The sequence below is a fragment of the Oratosquilla oratoria genome, chromosome 31 (assembly GCF_046742065.1).
Source record: "Oratosquilla oratoria isolate Oo_2021 chromosome 31, ASM4674206v1, whole genome shotgun sequence".
Lineage (NCBI taxonomy): Eukaryota > Metazoa > Arthropoda > Malacostraca > Stomatopoda > Squillidae > Oratosquilla > Oratosquilla oratoria.
The window spans coordinates 8882229-8907228 of NC_134807.1; the positions used below are offsets into that span (position 1 = coordinate 8882229).

General features: G+C 41.9%; 1 protein-coding gene across 1 annotated transcript in view; it reads left to right on the plus strand.

Moving 5' to 3' along the window:
* The window catches only part of LOC143041554 (tyrosine-protein kinase transmembrane receptor Ror-like), a 418598-nt gene that overhangs the window by 208552 nt on the left and 185046 nt on the right, over positions 1-25000 (plus strand). The window contains exons 5-7 of the mRNA XM_076213566.1: positions 2273-2458; positions 4947-5104; positions 7408-7495. Coding sequence (XP_076069681.1) covers positions 2273-2458; positions 4947-5104; positions 7408-7495 — 432 coding nt within the window. The remainder of the gene's footprint in view (positions 1-2272; positions 2459-4946; positions 5105-7407; positions 7496-25000) is intronic.

A 25000-nucleotide genomic window follows, 5' to 3' on the forward strand; every position in this document is an offset into this window, starting at 1 on the left:
AAAGACGAGGAGGGAGTAGAGGCGAGGAGGGGAGGAAGTGACTGGTGGGATAAGGAGATGTTAGGGCGGTTTGTTGATGAAACGGGAGAAGGGGAAGGGGGGAGGGAGGGGGAGGGGGAGGGGTTGGGGTGGGTCGGAGAGACCCGCTCCCTCTGCGTGAAAATAGACACCTTCGACGGTGTGGTGCAACCTGATGCTATTGTGCGCCTTCAGAATAGTGGTGGTGGTGGTAGTGGGGGTGGTGGTAGTGATGGTAGTGTGGGTAGTAGTGATGGTAGTGGTAGTATTGGAAGTGGTGGTAGTGGTGGTGGTGATGGTGGTAATGGAGTTGGAAATGGTGGTTGGCAGTTATGATGACTGTTTTGGTAATTATAATGATGATATAGGTTAGTTTTAGTAGCTTAATGTAGTTAATGAATGGAATAAACTTCCTGCACAGGTAGTGCAATGTAGTTCAGTTCGAAGCTTTAAGAATCATTTAGATAAACACCTAAGCAAGATGCTGTAATGATCATAATTTATTTTATATTATTTGTTTTTGTTTTGTTATCATTTGTCTGTTTGATTTTCATTTATTATTAGTTATATGTCAATTTATTATTATTTACTATTTACCTGTTTGTTTATTATTTAACTATACCTATGCATTTATTTATGTATGTTATTTGTTATTTACATTATTATAGTTTTTATTTATTACTTTATTGTTATTATGATTTTTTTTCGCATCCGACCTAGATATGGACCAAAAGGTCTCCTGTCGGCATGCTCCGCCTTTGTAATCCTTTAAAAGGTAACAAATAGATATTGGATGGGTGAAGGGAGGTGCATTGCTTGTGAAGAGGAAGAAGCTTTTTGGTATACAAATAGATAGATAGATAGATAGATATAGACATATGGAGGAGATAAAGACAGTAGTGTAGACGTAGAAGAATTTAGAATGTGGCGGTGGCGGTGGAAATGCTCCTGATGATAATGTTGACGTTAGTGAAGATGACTTCCATGATGCAACAACGGTAGTATGCACGAATGGTGGAGATGATGACGATGGTGAAGATGGTGACGATGGTGAAGAGAGTGATGACGTTTGTGATTAGAAGTGGTAAAACAAAGGGAAATAGTAGTAATCGTAGAAGTAATGGTTACGTGTGGTAATAGTTACTCAAGTCATATGATTTCGAGAGTCCACGATAGTCGTTACTTACAATATACAACCACATCATACCACACTACTCCATACCACTCCATACCACACAACTCCACACAGCACCATAACAACACATACCACACTACACAACAGGACCACCACCATTGATATCACCCCACACCATACCACACCATACCACACTAATGCACACTAACACCACAACCATAACCATAACTACAACAACATCAACCACCACTTCATCCACAATCACAATCACCACAATCGACAGAAACAATTGTCACAACCGCAGTTAGGTCATTTTGGTCTAGGGCCGTTCTTTCAAATCTTGTAACATTATCCACTGATGTACTTGGTGACAAATTTGTTCTTCTTCAAGACGCTCTTCCGTCAGCAAGAAAAATAATTACACTCTCCGTTCCAGGATGGTGGGTTTACATTCCAGTTAATTCCTTCTCCTAACATAAGATTTCCTCCATTTCCGTAGCATTCTTCTCGTGGAAAGAGAATTAATATTAACAGTGCAATCTAACATTAACCAGTGACATTAGTATTAGCAATAGTACTACTGATTTAGTTCTCGTATTGGTACTCGAATTACAGTCATTATTGCTACCAGTATCGATATATCGGTATAATTATTAATATGGATATCGATATCCGTATAGATAAACACTTCACTAGTAAAAGAAGCCCAAGTTAGATTACATGATGGTCGCTATAACTAAAGGGTGATATAAGTTGATCTAGATGATGCTGATGATCCATTGGTATGAATATTAGTATTATTATTAATTCATAGTATCAATTTCGTTGACAATAATGATATTCATAAATACAATCTATACACATTCTTTCTTATTTGGTTATACATGTCAATTAATCGCATTGTTTTACTTTATATATATTTCCATGGTAGTGATTTTATATACCCAGGATTAGTATTGATATTATTATTGTTTTGGTAAATTATTCATGCTTTTTTACCCTCTCATTCAACCAAAATTCATAGTTATTAGTATCAGCAATATCGAACCAAAATATATATGCTGTAGTCACCCCTAGCAAGAACCGTTCTCTGAAACTAACATTCGTTTTCTTTTACAGTGACAATTTCAACGCGACTTCCAGCTCCATCCGTTTGGTTCGACGACTTATCAACATGACAAAGGATTCTGGCGAGAACATTAGACTCAAGTGTGAGTTTACTGGTGATCCTCCACCGACGAAGTTCCGTTGGTACAAAAACGAGGCCCCTGTAATGGAGGTCAAGGGACGAATTGTGGCAAGAAAGTAAGTAATGTACAATGGGAATTTTGGCAAATTAAACTGATGAATCTTTAGATGTTTTGTTTTGTTTTGTGGATGTTGAATTATTCTGTCCAGTGCAGGATAGGGGAGTTTCAGACTGAAGTTTATCTCCTTAAATCGGGATTTCATGTACTGCTTCATTAGAGACAAATCACTCACATTTTCCATTAAAAGACTCCATAACATTAGATAAAGCTTTGTGGCAACTGAACTGCAGATGTGAATAATAATAATAATAATAATAATAATAATAATAATAATAATAATAATAATAATAATAATAATAATAATAATAATAATAATAATAATAATAATAATAATAATAATAATAATAATAATAATAATAATAATAATAATAATAATGAAAACACGGAGTTAGATCTGATGGCTCTGCAGTGAAGAATACTATCCTTTAATTTAATCAAATCGCCTGACGACAGCAAGAATGAATATTGAATCTTAACGCACATCAAGAGGGTTGAGGCATGGAATAGTTTCTCAAATTTAAAAAAAATCTAACAATAATAAGAACGAAATTCATACATAACTATCAGATTTTCTTTTGAATACTTTATACCTTTTAAGGGGCCATTTAGGTATAGCCTACATGTGTATACAATATTGCATATATAAATATGCTATTATCAACAACGTTGTATTTGTATTTTATTATTATTTACGTTTTACATCAATATTACCAATCTCCATATCGAGGTTTTATAGTCTCACGAGGCAGTCCCCGAGATGAGAAAATTAATTTATAAAAAAAAAAAAAAATGAATTAATTATGATAAATAAATGTTTTAGTCAGAAAAAATATATATAAAGGGCATCATCCGGTCGAATAATTCAAGCACTAATTTGTAGTCAAAATACTTAGGATATTAATGACCAATTGAGTTAAAGTCTCGTCCCCCTCTCTGCTGTCACTCCATAGAGTCTGGCCGTGACAACCCTTCAGCCTTGTTAGGTTGACCTGATACGCCTCGTTTCGGTGACCTGACATATACACACACATAAACACACACATAAACACACAGACATACACACATACAACACACACATAAACACACACAGACATACACACTTACACCAACACACACATAAACACACACAGACATACACACTTACACCAACACACACATAAACACACACAGACATACACACATACACCAACACACACATAAACACACACAGACATACACACTTACACCAACACACACATAAACACACACAGACATACACACATACACCAACACACACATAAACTAACATACACACACATACACCAACACACACATAACACACATATAACACACACACAACACACATATACCAACATACACATAAACACACACACACACAAACACACATAAATACACACAGACATACACGCATACACCAATAGAAAAACACACACACAAACACACACATAAATACACAAAGACATACACATATACACCAACACACACATAAACACAAACACACATAAACACACACACACACGCATACACCAACACACACATAAGCACACACACACATAAACACACACACATACACAAACTCCCAAAAATCCCTTTGCCTACTGTATATGACACAACACGTTCCGTTAATGAGTGTGCCATAGTCAGCGAATGAGAGTGGCACGGAATACTACAGTGTGCCATGCTGTAGTGGCACGGAGTAGTGCAAAATACTTCGTCATATGGATTTACGAATTTTATTTCCCACGCCGTGGGCTGGGTACCCAAAGGTCCGCCTGTGTCTTATATCTCCCATAGTCTCAATGCAGAATGCTATTTCTCAACAAGATATCTATATACGAGTAATTAATTCCATTATTGTACTTATTCTATAGGTAGGGCCTTTTCTGTTTAGTATTTCTGTGTATGTAGTTTTTGTTATCTTTATTCAAGTATTGGCTCAACAAGACTTATTTTTACGAGTGATTAATTTCATTATTGTCCTTATACTACGGGTAGGGCCTTCTATGTTTAGCATTTCTGTGTATGGGGCTTTTATTATCTTTATCTAAGTATTGACATGACCTTCTTGCTGAAGATAAAGTGTTATTTTTTTTATTACTTACCACCTCTACTACCACCACTACTCATTGTCGCCAACAGAATAATTACCACAATCATTATTACTATCACCACCTTAATCACACCATTACCACAGAACCCACACAATTACTTTACTACAACTATTAATACTACTATTGCTATTACTATTTCTACTACTATTACCACTACTGTTCCTGTTACTATAACAACAAGATCTATTACATATGAAGCATAATTTTCTACTGCTTCTACTATAACAACAACTTCTATTACCAGTGAAGCATAATTTCGTTCTTCATTCTTCAGGTACCAGTACAAGAATATGAAGCATAATTTACTACTGCTTCTACTATAACAACAACTTCTATTACCAGTGAAGCATAATTTCGTTCTTCATTCTTCAGGTACCAGTACAAGAGAGGGACGACCCCCGTTTTTGGGATGCGGCTCATCATGCGGGACCTGGAGGTTCATGACAAAGGGTACTACCGCTGTGAAGCCACCAACGGCGTCGACAAGGCCGTTTCCACGTCCATCATTCTCGTCAACCCCAGCGAGTGGCGTAAGTAGCACCGGTGAAGCTTTTACTGTCTGCTTCGTGTTGAATGTCTTGGAGTGGATGCTTCCTCTTGTTAGGATTTATTGATTATTAGAGTTGTGTATATGAGAGGATTTTTGGGAGTTTGTGTATGTGTGTGTTGGTGTGTGTGTGTGTGTGTGTGTGTGTGTGTGTGTGTGTGTGTGTGTGTGTGTGAGTGTGTGTGTGTGTGTGTGTGTGTGTGTGTGTGTGTGTGTGTGTGTGTGTGTGTGTGTGTGTGTGTGTGTGTGTGTGTGTGTGTGTACATTTATTTATTCAGCCATCAGCATAGTACTACAATTGGCTCCTGTATATCGTCAGAACAGGGTTTTAATTGAGCAATGCATATTATACTAGACGATAAATCTATTCTATAATTTCACTTCAGACGAACTTGCTCATGAATGAGAAGCCTTATGTATTTTTGTTTTTATTTATTTTTATTCGTTTCTGTAATTAATCAATGCATTTAGTGTTTCATATAATCAATATTTGACATTCATTGCCGTATGGTCAGCGTCCATTGGAAAGGTCGTTTCCCCAGCACCAATTACCATTTACAACAGTTTGTTTTTCAAAGCAATTTCGTTGCTTCCCATCTACGTCATATCGCCCAATATACAATGTGTTGTTGACGATATCAGAATTAATTTAATAGCATTGGCAGACTCCGTCAGAGTTGGCTAATGACTGTACAAATTAGAGAAGTGAAGTCACCTTAGACGTTTGACCTTCGTTCCTTAGAACAGGTTCCTTAATGAATGATAGTTGTGCTTTTTGTGGAATACAACACGGATAACACAACAGAGATCAAAATGTTTTAACCATCAAACATTGATTGTACAGCTGCGAGCAAAAGGGTACGACACAGGAGGGCATATTGTTGTACTGGTTACTGGTAGTATGTGACAGTTATGATATTGAAGAGAAGAGAAGGAGGTTTTGGTGAATTCGTCGCCTTTATTCTAAGTTAAGGCTGAACGTGTTTTACATGCAGCAGGAGCCGATATATATACCGCGTGGGTAGTCACCCGTGGTGCGGAATTACAGAATTGCACTAGATTAGGTTAGGTTGGGTCAAGTAAGGTCGAACTATCAGAGTCGCGTCAGGTCTCACACACAGCACAAAAATATTCCGTCGATAGAGGCTCTTTGACAACAAAATATATCGTCCCGTCGTCTAGTGCAAGAGCGAAAGCATTATATATATATATATATATATATATATATATATATATGTGTGTGTGTGTGTGTGTGTGTGTGTGTGTGTGTGTGTGTGTGTGTGTGTGTGTGTGTGTGTGTGTGTGTGTGTGTGTGTGTGTGTGTGTGTGTGTGTGTGTGTGTGCGTATGTGCGTTTGTACTTGCTTGTGTGTTGTGTGTGTGTGTGTAGTGTGTGTGTGTGTGTGTGTGTGTGTGTGTGTGTGTGTGTGTGTGTGTGTGTGCATATGTGCGCTTGTACGTGTTTGTGTGTGTTTGTTTGTGTGTGTGTGTGTGTGTGTGTGTGTGTGTGTGTGTGTGTGTTGTGTGTGTGTGTGTGTGTGTGCGCGCGTACATATGTGCGTTTGTACGTGATTGCGTGTGTTGTGTGTGTATTTGCCTTTGTATGTGTATGTATATATGTGTGTGAGTGTGCATGTATGTATATGTGCACTTGTATGTATGTGCGTGTGTACGTGTGTGTGCATGTGTGTTTGTGTGTTTTTGTGTCTGTGTTTGTGTGTGCGTGTTTGTGGCTTTTTTAAAATAGATAAAACACACGCGCCCATACAATAAACAAGTGCATATACACATACATAAACAAACACACACACACACAAATATAAATATTTAAAACGAATACATGCTAAGGATTCCAGTTTGATGATTTATATTTTCATCGAAACTAGGCGTGTGTATTCCGTAGAGTGCAATTTATTTATACATAGCTCTAGAAATAATGAATGTACGTATGTATGTATGTATGTATGTATGTATGTATGTATGTATGTATGTATGTATGTATGTATGTATGTATGTATGTATGCATGCATGTATTTATGCATATATGTATGGATGCATATATGTATGTATGTCTGTATGTCTGTGATTCACAATATATGTGATTCCCAATATTATTTTGGACAATTTGATTTAATTGAAAGCAGACTTTAATTATTTTTCATATATCTAAACATTTATGATTTACACTTATATATTGTTACAAAACATGTTGATCTAACAATTGTTTCCATAAAGTTAAAGTCACCCGTTCCAACTGACCCATTCTCGCTCGTTTTCTATGATGCAGGCCGCGTGGCGGGACCTGAGAGCGAAGCCAGAATTCCAAGTATGGAAGACATTGGCGGAGTTCATTTCCCAGACCTTCCTGGTGGACGGTAAGTAATATGCAACATATTCTTACAATTTCATTAATTATATTTTCCTGATAGAGATTTATCAATCACGGACACCGTTACTATGAAAGGTAAGTTAAATATAGATCATGGACTGGAATGGACACAAATTATTTGTACTGTATGTATTTCCCACGATTATACCTAGGAAAAGAAATTTCGTCCGGAGCGTGTTATGTTCCTCCTATGCTACGTGCCTAACAGCAATGATTAAATAAATAGATAAGTTTTACAAGATTTAACTCAAAAGTATTAAATTCAAAACGTCGCATTCTTCGTTCATATGTAGACTGCGTTTATGCCTATGCATCTGTTGATCCTGTTTGATTTGATTGCCCAAGATTAGTCTCCTCTTCTTAGAATTGTCTCTATGGAGGATCTTCTTCCAATCCCAATTTAAGTTGTGTTTACTCTCCGTGACGTCGTTGTATAGAGCTGATGCTGTATCATTGCGTCTAACCACCTGTTTGTGTTTCTCAAAACTGGTTGTGAGTTTCTTTACCACCTCCCTTATGTATTTTATATCACAAAGAAAAGCAACCGCCATGCCCGCCCGCTCTGTGGGTTCTATATTGTCTTTGACCCTGGTTAGGTTGTGATGTAGTGTATTGTGTTGTTTGCGTGCTACCTACACCCCTTTCTCTCGTAGCACCTTTGACGTCACACCTCACGTGCTTCTTATATAAGGGGGGTTGTGACCCTATGTCTTTTGTATAGCATTTGTTCGTCGTTGTGTCGCGTCCAAGTCTGTTTCTGTATGTCCCTGTCTGGGTAACCATTAACAAAAGAACCTGAGGTAATAGTATCATTAAATTACCAGTGATCGATAGAGGAAAGTAATCATTTGGTCCTTAGATTTATACTGGAAGTTACGAAAACAGAAATAAGACGAGGAATGTACAACCAAGCAGAAGCTACACAGAACTGAGAAAATACTTCGATGAAGTAGAATGGAGAATGTTCAGTGATGCTAAAGAGATAAAGGAGATATAAATAGAAAGGTGAATTAACCACAAAGGCTAATGAGGTAAGCCTTGTAAAGGGAATAATGGGACAGACTTATAAATTGCTAATGAACGTAACACTAGCATATTGAGGCCATGATGAAAAAGTAATTTAAATTCTGATGCGCACATCACCGAAGGATGCACCAGTTCTTTGTTAGTCACACAAAAACAAGAAATATATAATATTACAAAGGCCAGTAGCCAAATTTATTCCAAACTTAGCTGACAAAACATACGGGAGACTGAAAAACTTGAAAGTACCCACAAAATGATATCTAAGGGGAAATATATATTAGAAAAAGACAGAGATCTTCTGGTATGGAATGAAATAACAAGAGGAGATCATAAAAAATTATATATACATATAATATATATGAATATATATATATATATATATGAATATATACATATATATATATATATATATATATATATATATATATATATATATATATATATATATATATGAGAAATAGCAATATATAAAACAGGCAAAACAATAATAGATTGAGTTTTTTTTTATGATGTAGGGACAGAAGCCCGAACAATTAGGTAAATACCTCCACGGGCGTGCACAAATTCCCACATGATTACGAGCACAAACACATATGGACTGACGCAAAAACATGACCAGATAAATTAAATATACAAACACAAAATAGACAATTCCTGAACACATATAATTTACAAACACATTTGCAAAATTCATCTTGGGGGGGAGGGGAAATCAGCACATAAACTTGTCTATTGCTATTTTTTATTTGTAACGTTTGATTAAAGTTTACAAAAGATATCGAACGTGGAAAACAATACTGTTATATTAAAACGGTTGGCGTCCAAACAATCCATTTATGAAAAACCTTCAGTGGGAAAAAATACATAAAAATTGTATGAACTTGCACACGAACGCTCTCGTTCGTACACTGACACAGACACATCTACACACACGCACACACACACCGGTGGCGCGGTTGGTAGAGTCCCAGACTATCAGTATGGCGGTACCGGCGGTACCTGGTTCGAATCCTGCCCAGGGCTGAAATTATTTCAGTATCGCTGCGCTTCGAGTCGTTACTCCAACTCTTGTGGGCGGGGAGTTGGGTGTGTGTGTGTGCGTGTCACACGAGCTCTGAGCCCTCTTCCGGGAGGGAAATAGCTCTAGATCACGAGTCCAACACGTGATCCAAAGACCAAAGTAAATTAATCACACACACACACACACACACACACACACACACACACACACACACACACACACACACACACACACACACACACACACACACACACACACACACACACACACACACACACACACACACACACACACACACACACACACTCGAACTCATGTTATTGAGACAAAGAATGATTGAGCACGTTCTTGCACATCAGATTCCTCGAACTAGCATCCCTTGAGTACTTTCGAATCAAAACAAACTTCGAATTGAAGTCCCAGCGACGTGTTCTCCTTCACTTCCTCCTCCTCCATCCTCCTTCTTCCTCCTCCGTTCTCCTTCTTCCTCCTCCATCCTCCTCCTTTCTCCTCCGTCCTCCTTCTTCCTCCTCCGTCCTCCTTCTTCCTCCTCCATCCTCCTTCTTCCTCCTCCATCCTCTTTCTTCCTCCTCCATCCTCTTTCTTCCTCCTCCGTCCTCCTTCTTCCTCCTCCATCCTCTTTCTTCCTCCTCCATCCCCCTTCTTCCTTCCTCCTCCATTCCCTTCTTCCTCCTCCGTCCTCCTTCTTCCTCGTCCGTCCTCCTTCTTCCTCCTCTATCCTCCTTTTTCCTCCCCCATCCTCTTTCTTCCTCCTCCGTCCTCCTTCTTCCTCCTCCGTCCTCCTCCTTCCTCCTCCATCCTCCTTCTTCCTCCTCCATCCTCCTTCTTCCTCCTCCATCCTCCTTCTTCCCCCATCCTCCTTCTTCCTCCATTCTCCTTCTTCCTCCTCCATCCTCCTTCTTCCTCCTCCGTCCTCCTTCTTCTTCTTCCATCCTCCTCCATCTTCCTTCTTTCTTCTCCATCCTCCTTCTTCCTCCTCCATCCTCCTTTTTCCTCCTCCATCCTCTTCCTTCCTCCCTCGTCCTCCTTCTTCCTCCTCCATCCTCCTTCTTCCTTCCCTCTTATTTTTTCTTTGTTTTTCTCTCCCTAATCCACCTTTTCTTCTTCCTCCTGTCTTCCTTTGTTTTTTCTTTCGTCCACATCACCTCCTTTCTTCTTCCTCCTCCTTCTTCCTCCTCTTTCTTCCTTCTTCCTTTTTTCCTCTCCCTTCTCCGCCCTTTTCTCTTCCTCCCGTCTTTCTTTGTTCTTTCCTTCGTCCACATCACCTCCTTTCTCCTTCCTCCTCTTTTTCTCCACCTTCCCTCTTCCACCTCCTCCTCTCCCCACCTCTTTATCCTCCTCCTAATCCTCTTCTTCTGATCAGCCTCCTTTTCGTTCTCCTCTCCTCCTCCTCCTCGTCTTCATCTTCCCCTTTCTCATCCTCCTTCTCCTACTTCTCCTCTTCTTCAGCTCTTCCTTATTCTTTCTCCTCTTCTCCTCCTTCTCCTCAGCCTTCTTGACTTTCTTCTCTCATTCTTATCCTTATCCTACTTTTCCTTCTCCTCTCCTCTTTTATTCCCTTCTCCTCCTCCTCACTCTTTTCCCCCTCCTCCTCATCTTCCTTCTTTTCTTCTCTCCTCCTCATCCTTATCCTGTTTTTCCTTCTCTTCTTCTCCTCTTCCTCTTATTCCCCTCTCCTCCTCTTCACTCCTTTCCTCCTCCTCCTTTCCTCTCTTATTCCCTTCTCCTCCGCTTCACTCCTTTCCTCCTCCTCCTCTTTTCTTATTCCCTTCTCCTCCTCTTCACTCCATTCCTCCTCCTCCTCATCTTCCTTCTTTTCTTCTGGAGGATGGCAAATCACAGAGGCTTCGGCCTTGAGGAGCCTATTCTTGTTGGAACACACTAAGCCCAGCGGTTCTTAACCTTTTCCATTGTCCGTACTACCCCTTGACATTACAGAAAAAATTCTTGTACCCCCATCCAATACAAATACAATACAAACATATGAAAAGGATTAGTGATACAAACCTTGCTTTGCTGTCTCATTGTAAATATACAGTACCAGTATCATGTCTCGTACCACCATCCAATACAAATACAATACAAACATATGAAAAGGATTAGTGATACAAACCTTGCTTTGCTTTCTCATTGTAAATATACAGTACCATTGCCCTGGCTATCATGTCTCGTACCCCCATCCAATACAAATACAAATGCAAACATATGAAAAGGATTAGTGATACAAACCTTGCTTTGCTCTCTCATTGTAAATATACAGTACCATTCTACTGGCTATCATGTCTCGTACCCCCATCCAATACAAATACAAATGCAAACATATGAAAAGGATTAGTGATACAAACCTTGCTGTGCTTTCTCATTGTAAATATACAGTACCATTGCACTGGCTTCCATGTCTCGTGTCTCCAGGTTCAAGACAGGAGACTTGGTCAATTTATCCGAATTGTCTGAGGGTTTTTGTCATCATTTGTATATTCGTCCTGGATCATAGAGAAAAGTTCTATACTGCTAACTCTGAACTGTGACCTGTCTTTTTTTAGGTCTGGAGTGGCCCTGTATATAAACAACGTAGCTTGTATTAGGCAAAAAAAATTCAATATATCAGGTCTTTGTTTTGACAGAGGCTTTTGTCATCATTTGTATATTCGTCCTGACTCATAGTGAAAAGTTCTATACTTCTAACTCTGAACTGTGACCTGTTTTTTTTTTTTTTTCTTTTTAGATCTGGAGTGATCCTGTATATAAATAACGTAGCTTGTATTAGGCAAAAGAAATTCAGTAAAATCAGGTCCCTGTATTAACAGAGGCTTTTGTCATCATTTGTATATTGATCCTGGCTCATAGTGAAAAGAAAATTATAGTGCTGATTCTCAAATGTGACCTGTGTTTTTTTTATATATCTGGGTTGACGCTGTATATAAATAACGTAGCTTGTATTAGGCAAAGGACATTCAGTATATCAGGACCCATGTTGAAGCTGGTGAGGTATTTTACCCTCAAACCCAGGTACTCCATTCCCAAAGTTGACCTTTTGTCGAGATGAAGTCGTATGTTATTGAATTAACGCGTGATCTATCCCATCTAAGATCTTACGGCGCTGAAAGTGTTAAACCACACACACACACACACACACACACACACACACACACACACACACACACACACACACACACACACACACACACACACACACACACACACACACACACACACACACACACACACACACACACACACACACACACACACACACACACACACACATATGACTCGATGGCGCGGTTGGTAGAGTCCCCGACTGTCACTATGGCGGTCCGAGCTCGAATCCCGCCCAGGGCTGAGATAGTTTCACTGTCGCTGCGCTGCGGGTCGTTACTCCAACTCTCGTGGGCGGGGAGTTGGGGCTGTGTGTGCGTGTAAGGTCACAGCATTACCCATAGATCGGTCATATACGAGCTCTGAGCTCTCTTCTGGGAGGGAAATAGTTGTCGATCACGAGACTAGTACGTGATCCAAAGACCAAGGTGAATACACACACACGCACACACTCACTCACTCACTCACTCACTTAGGTACCAGTACCCACAGGAGGTACGAAACCTGAAACCTGGGGGTACGAGACATGGTACCCAGTGTAATGGTACTGCATATTTACCACGAGAAAGTATAATGCGCATTCGTTGTATCCTACTAATTGTCATTTCTAATTTGAAATAAAAAAGTACCTTTGTTCAGTAATTGGATATATCTAATAATTTCTCAGTAAGGTTTGTATCACAAATATTTTTCATATGTTTGCATTGTATTTATATTGGATGGGGGTACGAGAATTATTTTGTGAGATAATCAAGAAGTATGGGCATTGAAACGTACATACATACGTACATACATACATACATACATACATACATATGTACATACATACATACATACATACATACATACATGCATACATACATACATACATACATATATCAAATGCTTTTTTCCCCCTTACACTGGAGGTAGCCAAAAGACAAAAGCATAGAAACCTCTCCCACCCATTCCATCCCCTACATACTCCACTCCCCTCGACCGTCTACCCTCCCTCACATCTTGGCACCTCCTGGATGACACTGCATCCTCTCCACTGCCCTGGGTCAGAAGCAGTGTAGCAAGACACAGCACATCCACAGCAAGACCGTAATTTTGATTATTGTCAATCGATCCTATTTATCTCTTTAACGTTCATTTCGGTGGGGAAGAGGGTATAGAGACTTCACTCCTCCTGGGAATGGAAGAAGGGGAATTGGAATATGAATATGAGAATGTTTTGAATGGGGATTCATTTCCGGATGAAGACTGTCGCTTCTCGCGTCCTCGTCTGAGATTTGGCAACGTCGCAACGGCGGAGACTCCGAAGTAAAACGACCGTGGAAATGTTTACTTATTTGCAAGGCTTTTGTCAAGCTTCGACGCATTTGTGTTAATGCATATTGTGCACGCAAACGCGGCCATGCCATGGATGGGGTTTACATGTACATGGTTGTGCGAGAGGCAACGTATGTACGTACACACACACACACACACACACACACACACACACACACACACACACACACACACACACACACACACACACACACACACACACACACACACACACACACACACACACGACACGACTCGGTGGCAAGTGGTTAGAGTTCCCGGCCGACACTACGGCGATCCGGGTTCGAATCCCGCCCAGGGCTGAAATAATTTCAGTATCGCTGCGTTGGTGGTTGTTACTCCAACTCTCGGGGGGGGGGAGTTGAGTGTGTTTGTGCGTGCAAGGTCACAGCATTACTCATAGATCGGTCATATATGAGGTCTGAACCCTCTTCCGGCAGGGAAATAGTTGTCGATCACGAATCCAACTCACGTGATCCAAGACCATGGTGAATCACACTTGGCACGCACTTACATACACATACACACACATTTACATACACATACACACACACATACATACACACACATCCATGCACACACACATACACACACACACACACACACACACACACACACACACACACACACACACACACACACACACACACACACTTGGCACGTACCACAAGGGCAACCGAGCACCTTAAGGACCGTGTAGTGGATATGAAGGACGCAGAAAAGACATTTTATTCCAATTTTTTAATGTAGATTTTTTTCTTTCTTTTCTTTTCTCCCCCGATGCTCGATTGCCGTCCTCTCTTGTCATCGATACTGGAGGAGGGTTGGTCGAGAGAGAGAGGGAGAAGATAGAGAGGGAGAATAGAGAGAAGGAGGATAGAGAGAGGGAGAAGAAGAGAGAGAGACAAGGAGAAGAGAGAGAGGGTGAATAGAGAAAGGGAGAAGGAAGACAGGGAGAAGAGAGAGAGGGAGAAGAGAGAGAGAGAGAGAGAGAGAGAGAGGGAGAAGAGAGAGAGAGAGAGGGAGAGAGGGGGGGAGGGAAGAAGAGAGAGAGGGAGGGGAAGGTACTTGCATTTTCATTTCATCATCGTTGGGGGACGTCGTGTTCCACGTTCACATGTCAACGCGATAGTTGCGATGCTTAAAATTGGTTCTTATTGCATCGCTTGTCACCTGAAACAGTGGCACCCGTCCACTTTCCGTTGATGTCCAGGTCGACCCTTTAGCTGATTCGAATCGTCCAGTAAACCATCCAGAATAAACGTTTAGATTACGTCACTAGAGAGAAGAGGGCTTAGAAATCTTTTGTCTGAATGTTTAGGTGCGGTACATCGAAACGCGGACCCATCTCCTTGGGGCTACTGTCTATTCAGTAAGACACAACCGAGAGCTTCGAATCGTCCAGTAGACCAGCCAGAGTAGACGTTTAGATTACGTCACTAGACAGAAGAGGGCTTAGAAAGCTTTTGTTTGAATGTTTAGGTGCGGTACATCGAAACGCGGACCCATCGCCTTGGGGCAACTGTCTATTCAGTAAGACACAACCGAGAGCTTTGTTAAGCGTTTTGGGAGTTAGGATGGGAGTAGTGGTGGGAGAGAAGCCTTCGCGGTCCCTCCCACCCGCCTGGTACCTTTGTGGCCTTAGACACAGCCGCAGGCAAAACGCCCGCAGCCGCCGCCGCGCCAGACGCATCAACTCCCACACGTATCGACCGCCCAATTAAGTATTCACTCAGTCGATCTCCAGACCGTCTCTCTTGTTCGGTCCAATCAGTGTTCCCCGTGACACTGGGTCGTGCTCAGGAGAGTCTTTTGGATGTCTTAAAGCCCCAGTTGCACCAAGCTTAGGACCTGTTCCCGATCACCTTCGGCCGAAAGTCAAACCATCGGTTCGGCGACACAAAACCTATGCAAGGAACTGAAATGGACAAAAGTTAATGTGGTTGATAAGATGAAAATCTATGTACTGGGGAGTATTCAGTGTGTGTTGTAATATATCTATCTATCTATCGGTCTATCTATCTATCTATCTTATTACCGACTATCAGCGACTTCCGAAGACTACCTGCAACTGGTCGGTGACCACCTGGTCGCCGGTGGTCGGAAACAGGTCGTAAGCTTGGTGTGACTGGGTGCTAAGGCCATCGCTGTAAGGCGCCTTTGCGCAACGTTAGATTCAGGACAGTTTTTTTTTTACGTCAGTTTTCTTCGTGCTAAAATTATATTATTGAGTACTGACATTGTTGCATAACTAAGGGTGCCTAAAGCCACAGGGTGACTGGGAGCGGCCCGGGCGAGTGCCCGCAGGACCTGAACGTTATTCCCAGTAACCCTTTTCAAGTTAACCTTTTCACTACGAAGTGGAGGACGTTTTTTCGACTATGCAACCCAAGGCCGTAAAATACAGAAAGAGTGTTAAAGAATTTCGATCTTTTGTTACAAAGATGTCACACGATTATATTCAGTTAGGGATTGCATTCCACACAGAAAATAAGATTGCAACGGTGCCAGCTACAGCTGGTATTGAAGGAATATAGTCCATCGCGCGCGCGCACACACACACACACACACACACACACACACTCACACGTCTAGAAAGGCATCTTCAAGATCTTTGTTTGTTATTCCTGTCGCCTGTCTCCTGTCTACCCGTTTGTGCCAATAAACTATCAAGCATTGTTATACCGTCCGTTTATCTTTGTTTATATTTTTTCCAAGCTTAACAGCCCCTACCCCCACCTGACCTGACCTTACTATTCTTCAGTCCAACCAATAGACTGACTTGCGGCCTGTCCGACCTCCCAAACGTTTGCCTGTCATAATAACGTTTGTTGCAACGTTTGTTGCCTGCTATAAAGACTGTTCCCCCGCCCGTTCATCCCTTCCATGTCCATTCCCACCTTCGATATTTATTGTAATTGTTGTTCTCACGCAATTTCTCCGAAGTCATCCCCACCTGCCGCCTCTTCCCTGTTTCCTCGTCAAAAGTCTCAAACTCTCTTTTCCTCTCTCACTCTCTACCAACCTCCCTCTCTCTCTCTCTCTCTCTCTCTCTCTCTCTCTCTCTCTCTCTCTCTCTCTCTCTCTCTCTCTCTCTCTTTCTCTCTCTCTCCTCCCTCTCTCTCCTCTCTCTCTCTCTCTCTCTCTCTCTCTCTACTCTCTCTCTCTCTCTCTCCAGACTCCTCCCATATCGCTCTCGTCCCGTCCCGTTCTACCGATTTTCCCACTACTTTCTCTCCCTTCCACCCTTCCACCCTTCCACCCTTCCACCCTTCCACCCTTCCTCACCTTCAGATTTGTTAATCCACCCGTAGTTGTGTTTTCATTACACAGGCAATACCCCCGACTACAACATTGTTCCTCGCTCTCTCCTTTCACCTCCTCCTCCTCCTCCTCCTCCTCCCTAACGCAGTTCTCTTCCTCGTCTTCCTCCTCCTGCTGCTCTTTCTTTTCCTCCTCCTCCTCCTCCTCCTCCTCCTCCTTCTCCTACTCCTCCTGTTCCAATTTTCTTCCCCCATCTTCCTCCTGCTGCTCTTTCTGTTTCTCCTCCTCCTCCTCCTCCTCCTTCTCCTCTTCCTCCTCATCCTGTTCCATCTGCTGTTCCTCATCTTCCTCTCCTCTTCCCGAACCCAGTTCCCTTCCTCGTCTTCCTCCTCCTCCTGCTATTTTCCTCCACCTCCTCCTCCTCCTCGTCCTCCTCCTGTCCCACCTCCTGTTCCTCATCTTCCTCTCCTCTTCCCGAACCCAGTTCTCTTCCTCGTCTTCTTCCTCTAGCTGCTCTTTCTGTTCCTCCTCCTCCTTCTCCTCCTCCTCCTCCTCCTCCTCCTCCTGTCCCACCTCCTGTTCCTCATCTTCCTCTCCTCCTCCCTAACGCAGTTCTCTTCCTCGTCTTCCTCCTCCTGCTGCTCTTTCTTTTCCTCCTCCTCTTCCTCCTCCTCCTTCTCCTCCTCCTTCTCTTCCTCCTCCTTCTCCTCCTCCTCCTGTTCCATCTGCTGTTCCTCATCTTCCTCTCCTCCTCCCGATCCTAAATCTCTTCCTCGTCTTCCTCCTCCTGCTGCTCTTTCTGTTTCTTCTCTTCCTCCTCCTCCTCCTCTTCCTCTTTCATCTCCTGTTCCTCATCTTCCTCTCCTCCTTCCGATCCTAGATCTCTTCTTCGTCTTCCTCCTCCTGCTGCTCTTTCTGTTCCTCCTCCTCCTCCTCCTCCTCCTCCTCTTCATCTTCCATCCCCTGATCCTCATCTTCCTCTCCTCCTCCCGATCCTAGAGCTCTTCCTCGTCTTCCTCCTCCTGCTGCTCTTTCTGTTCCTCCTCCTCCTCCTCCTCCTCCTCCTCCTCCTCCTCATCATCATCATCATCATCATCATCATCATCTTCCTCTTCCATCTCCTGTTCCTCATCTTCCTCTCCTCCACCTTCCCTCTCCCGGTCCCAGCTCTCTTGTCCTTCCCTTTACCCTATCCCCATCTCCCCTCACTGCCAGCCCATCAACCCTCAAATCACTATCTCCTCCTCGCTTTCCTCTTCCCCTTTCTTACATTTCCGTGGTCATAGTGTCCTAAATCGTATTCCCTCTTCCCCTCTTCATCATTCCATTGCTCCTTTTCCCCTCTTTTCCCACTTGTTTCCCCTCTTTATGTTTCCTGTCTCCTCCCAAATGCCCGTTCCAAAACGAACTTCATGCATTCTCTCTTCATCCCCTTTGCCCCCCCCAACGTCTTCGCCTCCTCTTCCTACTCATACTCCTCCTCATATTCCTCCTCCTCCTCCTCATACTCCTCCTCCTACTTCTCCTACTACTCCTCCTCCTCATACTCCTCCTCCTCCTACTTCTCTTACTCCTCCTCCTTCTCCTACTACTACTACTACTACCTACCACTACCACTACCACTACCACTACCACTACCACCACTACTACTTCTACTACCACTATCACTACTACTACTACTACTACTACTACTACTACTACTACTACTACTACTACTTCTACTACTACTACTACTGTTACTACTACTACTACTACTACTCCCTTCCCCCTTTTCCTATTTTTCCGCAGCCTCCTCTTCCTCCTCCTCCTCTTCTTCCTCAACCTCCTCCTCTTCCTCCTCCTTTATTCCTCTTCCTCCTCCACCTCCTCTTCATGATCGTTCTCCTCTTCCTCCTCCTCTTCCTCCTCCTTCTAATCCTGATATTAAACTGAATTCAACTCCCACTCTTTATCTCTCTTTTTTTTCCTTCGTTTTCTCTCTTTTTTCGTCTTCAAATCCTTCTTTTTTCTTTATCTTCTTCTAGTTCGTCTTCTACTTCTTCTTTCTCTTTTTTCTCTCTTTTTCACCATCTTGACCTCTTCTTCCTCGCCTCTCTTTGCCTTCCTACGCTTCGCCTTACTTGTGAGGCGGACGTCGTTGGAATGTGCTATGAGACAACCAAGCATACGACCAATCTTCCAGGTTCCTTCATTCCTTGGCCAAAAATTAAAGTTATATATATACTTTTATATATATATATATATATATATATATATATATATATATATATATATATATATATATATATATATATATATGAAGGTCATTTGGCAAAATGAAAAGTTAAGGCTAGAGTAATGAGGTTATTCAGAACCAGACATTCCAACCTCTAGGGTCTTCCTCAGTAGACCCTAGAGGTCGGAACGTCTGGTTTTGAGTAAACTCACTACACTAGCCTTAACTTATCATTTGCCACCTCATCTCCATATATATATACCCATATATATATATACATATATATATATATATATATATATATATATATATATCTTTTCAACCACATTAATTCACTTTAATTTCATGCCATCACAGTCGAGACTGACGAGGAGCTCGATGGAAGCATATATACGGAAACTAATACATGGTCAAGCTAAGGACTCGAACCCAGCTCAGACAGTGACTCAGCCCATTGCGCTATCAAGAGATATATGTATGTATGTATGTATGTATGTATGAATATTACCGCCTCATATTCCTTATATTTGTTCACCTATTCTTCCGTTCTCCACACTTCTTACGGCTTCCTTTCTTATCTTCTCTTTCCTGTCGTTCTTTGTTCGTTTAATTACCGGAGATGAGCAAGTTCGAGTGTTCATCATTGTTGCGAGACAATTAGTTTTGGGGGCTGCCGCATATGCTTCATTCGGGCCAAGAGGAACACACTAACGCCCTCCTTCATCTTGCCTTTCTCTTTTCCTCTCCCTCTCCCTTTCTCTCTCTCTCTCTCTTTTCTCTCCCTTTCTCTTTCTCTCTCTCTCTTTTCTCTCCCTTTTTCTTTCTCTCTTGCTTTCTTTTCTGTCCCTTTCTCTTTCTCCCTCGCTCTCTTTTCTCTCCCTCTCTCTTTCTCACCCTCACTCTCTTTCTCTTTCTATCTATCTATCTGTCTATCTATCTACCTACCTCTATCTCTCTTTCTCTCTTTCTCTCTCTCTCTCTCTCTCTCTCTCTCTCTCTCTCTCTCTCTCTCTCATCTGCTTAGGTATGCTTTTATGTTTGGACGCACGCGCATGTATGTATGTGTGTGTGTATGTGTATGTGTATGTGTATGTGTATGTGTATATGTATGTATATGAGACTCATCATGGTTCTGAATCTCCTACATTCAGGGTAGGTAGAAACAGGGAGAGACAACATCACACGGAGATACGTGTTACCAACATGATGGCAGCAATGTTGACACATTCTTGCACACCCCATCCCATGTAATACTGTTTTCATGTATCTACACATGTTGCAAACATACTTTTGATAGCGCGTGTGGACGGTACCTGATGAATCCAGTCGTCTATACTTCGGAAGTCTCGAGAGTGACTACAGAGAACCAATTCCTTCAAGAGGATTTTCGAAACCGTTAGGATATCTTATACTCGTATAATCATCGTAATCTCCTCCTCATCCTCTTCCTCTTCTTCGTTCTTCCTTTCAAGTTAGCCCATTCGCTGTGATGATGGTTAAACAAGTGGATAGAGCTGAAGAACACAAAGTAAGATGAAATTTTTTAAATGAACCAACAAACCCCTACGAAGTGAATAGATTAAGTAGATGCTTTACTCCAGTGGTTCCCAACCTTTTTTTTTTTTAGTTTTACAATTATACGTACTAAGTTAACCTTAATCCTAATGCCGGGTACCGTAATGTTTTCTTGATTTTATTTTATTTTATTATATTTTCAATTTTTTTGTCAGCCCTTCATTACCCCCGAAAATTTGTTACCTACCCCCCAGGGGGTAATTTACCCACAGGTTGGGAACCACTGCTTTACTCTGTCTAACATTAGATTGTTATGATTACACGAAATGTTTACACAAGTAGGATAATTACAAACAGAACATAAATCGTTTTCGAAAGATTTACCACGGGGTTGAATAGGATCTCAACCAATCAAAAAACGGGTCTTAACACTCTATTCTATGCACTTGGCATATAAAACTACGTCATCGTTGTGTAGAGAAAGAAAACGGAGGAAAGTAAGGGACGCGGAAACGGTGGAAGAGATCCTGGTCTGCACAATCAACCGATATTGCTTTGTCAATAAACACTTGTAATGGAATCGCTGGTACGATGGTCTCACCCGTGTATTACCACTACTACTCCACCCCTTTATTACCGTTATTATCCAGTTATTACTATTATTTCTTCTTTGTTACTTTAATCCTTGACAGCAACGTTGGTACCTCTAACATTCTTTAGTCGTTGTCGAGGTACATATATATATATATATATATATATATATATATATAATATATATATATGCAATAAAAACACTAGGAGCGTGTGTTCACAAATGCTCTGCTTCGCTCTGCTTCGTTAGTTTACTTTTCCTAGTGGTTATTTACGCATATATATATACATATATATATATATACATATATATATATATATACATATATATATATATATATATATAATATATATTTTTTTTTTTTTTTTTTCTTTTTTTTTTTTTTTTTTTTGCTGGGCTTGGCAGCTCGCCTTTAAACCCTTCGGCACTCTCACGTCCTGAATAGAATCGTCTGTCATTAGCTAGAACGCAACATGTAAAAGTTATTTTTAATCCCATTGCTACGCTGTCGTCCCGTAGCGTAACGTACTGGCTGGAGGTAAAGCTTTAACCTTTCGGACTCGTGGAGCATTTTCCCACACAAAAAATGTCGACATAATTTATTCAGCTGAGGGTCAAAGCCAATCTCAGCGGTTCACACAAAAATAATCCTTCCAAGCCTGGCATTTACCTGAAATGGGTATCGATCGCTAGAATTACATTCAAACTGTAGTCCGCATCACCATAACCTAAAATCGTCCAGGGATTTCAAAATAATTATCTACAATTTACTACGTAATTGAAGAGTTTGAGTTTATTAGCCACTGATGCACATAATAATATCATGTCTTAGTCTATGTTACGTATCAAACCCAATGTTTAATGTGGCTTAACAAGGCTCTGGGTTGAAGTCTCGAATTTAAGGTCGAATGTCCGTACTTCTTCCATACACTAGTTAATAATCGCATCCCTAGGAAGGTATAACTAGGAGGTCTACCCGGCATATCCACCGTTCCCAAAAAGGCGTTTTCTTTTTTCTTTTTATACCAGTAAATCTTCTCTGCCTTTTTTCTATTCCCTCTTCTGGTCTAAATATCATTATCAAGTAATTCATCCATCTATCTTTTATTACTGTTTCACAAATTTTGTTCATCATGCAAGTCAAGTTTATCAGCCAATAAATTCAGCGGATCCTTGTTAGGTCGTTTGTCCGTTCACTGTGGAAGCCAACTCTATAAAAATGTGTGTGTGTGTGTGTGTGTGTATGTGTGTGTGTGTGTGTGTGTGTGTGTGTGTGTGTGTGTGTGTGTGTGTGTGTGTGTGTGTGTGTGTGTGTGTGTAATCCCACATTTGTCAATCACATGAAAACCACTGTTGGAGTAAAAAAGACTGGAGACAGGAAATCTATACATTTCGATTGCAAACTGCAATCCTCTTCAATAGATACTGAAGAGGATTGCAGTTTGCAATCGAAATATATAGATTCCCTGTCTCCAGTCTTTTTTGCTCCAATTGTGGTTTTCGCGTGATATATATATATATATATATATATATATATATATATATATATATATACACACACACACACATACTAGCAATCCCTGCCCATTCGTCAGCGTCTTGCAATGTCCCACGTCCCTCTCGCCATCACTCCACATGACGTCACGTGAAGTGAGGTGCAGCCTGATCACATTCCAGACTCCTCCACTCCAGGAACCTCTTCGATAATGTTTCTTGCTCTTCCTCCTCCTCTTCCTCCTCCAGGCGAGGCTTCTTCTTCCAGCCCACACATTCCTCTTCGTCATATTCCTCTTCTCTTCTCTTCTCCTCTTCTTACTACTGCTCATACTCTTACTCCTCTCCCCTATTCCTCCTCTCCCCTATTCCTCCTCTTCCTTCTCGCTCTACATATCCTCCTTCTTCTTCTTCTCCTCCTCCTCCTCCTCCTCCTCCTTCTTCTTCTTCTTCTTCTCCTCCTCCTTCTTCTTCTCCTCCTCTTCTTCCTTCTTCTTCTCCTCCTCCTCCTCCTCCTCCTCCTCCTCCTCCTCCTCCTTTACCTCCACTTCCTCGGCATTTTCGTCTCCCTCCTCATTTTCTTCCTCCCTTTGCCCGTCTCTTGTCCCCCTTCTCCTCCTCTTCTTCCCTGTGTACCTCCTCCTCCTCCTCCTCCTTTTATTTCTCCATGTCGACCCACGCAGCCAAGTCCCCGGCGATGAAGACGCGCATCTCCGACAGGAGACCTTTTGGTCCATAACTAGGTCGGATGCGAAAAAATATTATGATTACACGGTTTAACGTCACAAACTCCCCCCTATCGGAAGGCTAGGACGGTGCCCCTCACAGAGGGCTTTGTAGCGTGGAATTTAATGAACAATTCCATTGGTTCAACTTCGCCGGTGGCAGGGTTCGACAGACACAAAGAGAGAGAGAGAGGCTTAGATAGAGAAACAGAGAGAGACAGAGAGAGAGAGAGACTGTGAGAGAGAGAGAGAGAGAGAGATAGACTGAGACAGAGAAAAAAGAGAGAGAAAGAGAGGGGGGAGTAGTGCTGGGACTCGCAAGGCCGAACTGACGAGTTATGTATTGATAGGGTTTTGTGACGACGCGGCGCGGCTTGATGCCCTGGGGGGAAATGGGCTCCGTCACTCACCCCGTCGGTCGTCCACCGGATCTTTCCTTCTTTCCCTCCTTTCTTCCCTCCTTCCATCCTTCCTTCTCTCCCTCCTTCCTTCGTTCATTCTCTCCTTCCATCCCTCCTTCCTTCCTTCTCTCCTTCCTTCCTTCCTTCTCTCCCTTCTTCCTTCCTTCCCTCCTTTCTTCCCACCTTCCATCCTTCCTTCTCTCCCTCCTTCCTTCCTTCTCTCCTTCCTTCTCTCCCTCCTTCCTTCCTTCTCTCCTTCCTTCTCTCCCTCCTTCCTTCCTTCCCTCCTTCCTTCCCTCCTTCCTTCCTTCCCTCCTTCCTTCTCTCCTTCCTTCCTTTCCTCCTTCCTTCCTTCCCTCCTTCCTTTCTTCCCTCCTTCTCTCCTTCCTTCCTTTCCTCCTTCCTTCCTTCCCTCCTTCCTTCCTTTCTTCCCTCCTTCCTTTTTTCCCTCCTTCCTTCCTTTCCTCCTTCCTTCATTCCTTCCTTTCTTCCTTCATTCCCTCTTTCCTTCCTTTCTTCCCTTCCCTCTTTACTCACATCCTTCCTTCCCTCCTTCTTTTCTTTTCCTCTTTCCTTCCTTCCTTACTTTAGTTCCTTATTACTTTTCTTCTCTTTCTTCCCTTTCTCCCTTCTTCCTGTCCTTCCTTCCCTTCCTTCTTTCATTTCTTTCTTCCTTCCCTCCTTTCTCTCCTGCCTCCCTTCCTTCCTTACCTTAATTGTCCCTTCCCACTTTCCTTCCGTCCTTTCTTCCTCCCTCCCTTTCTCCCTTTCTCCCTTTTTTTC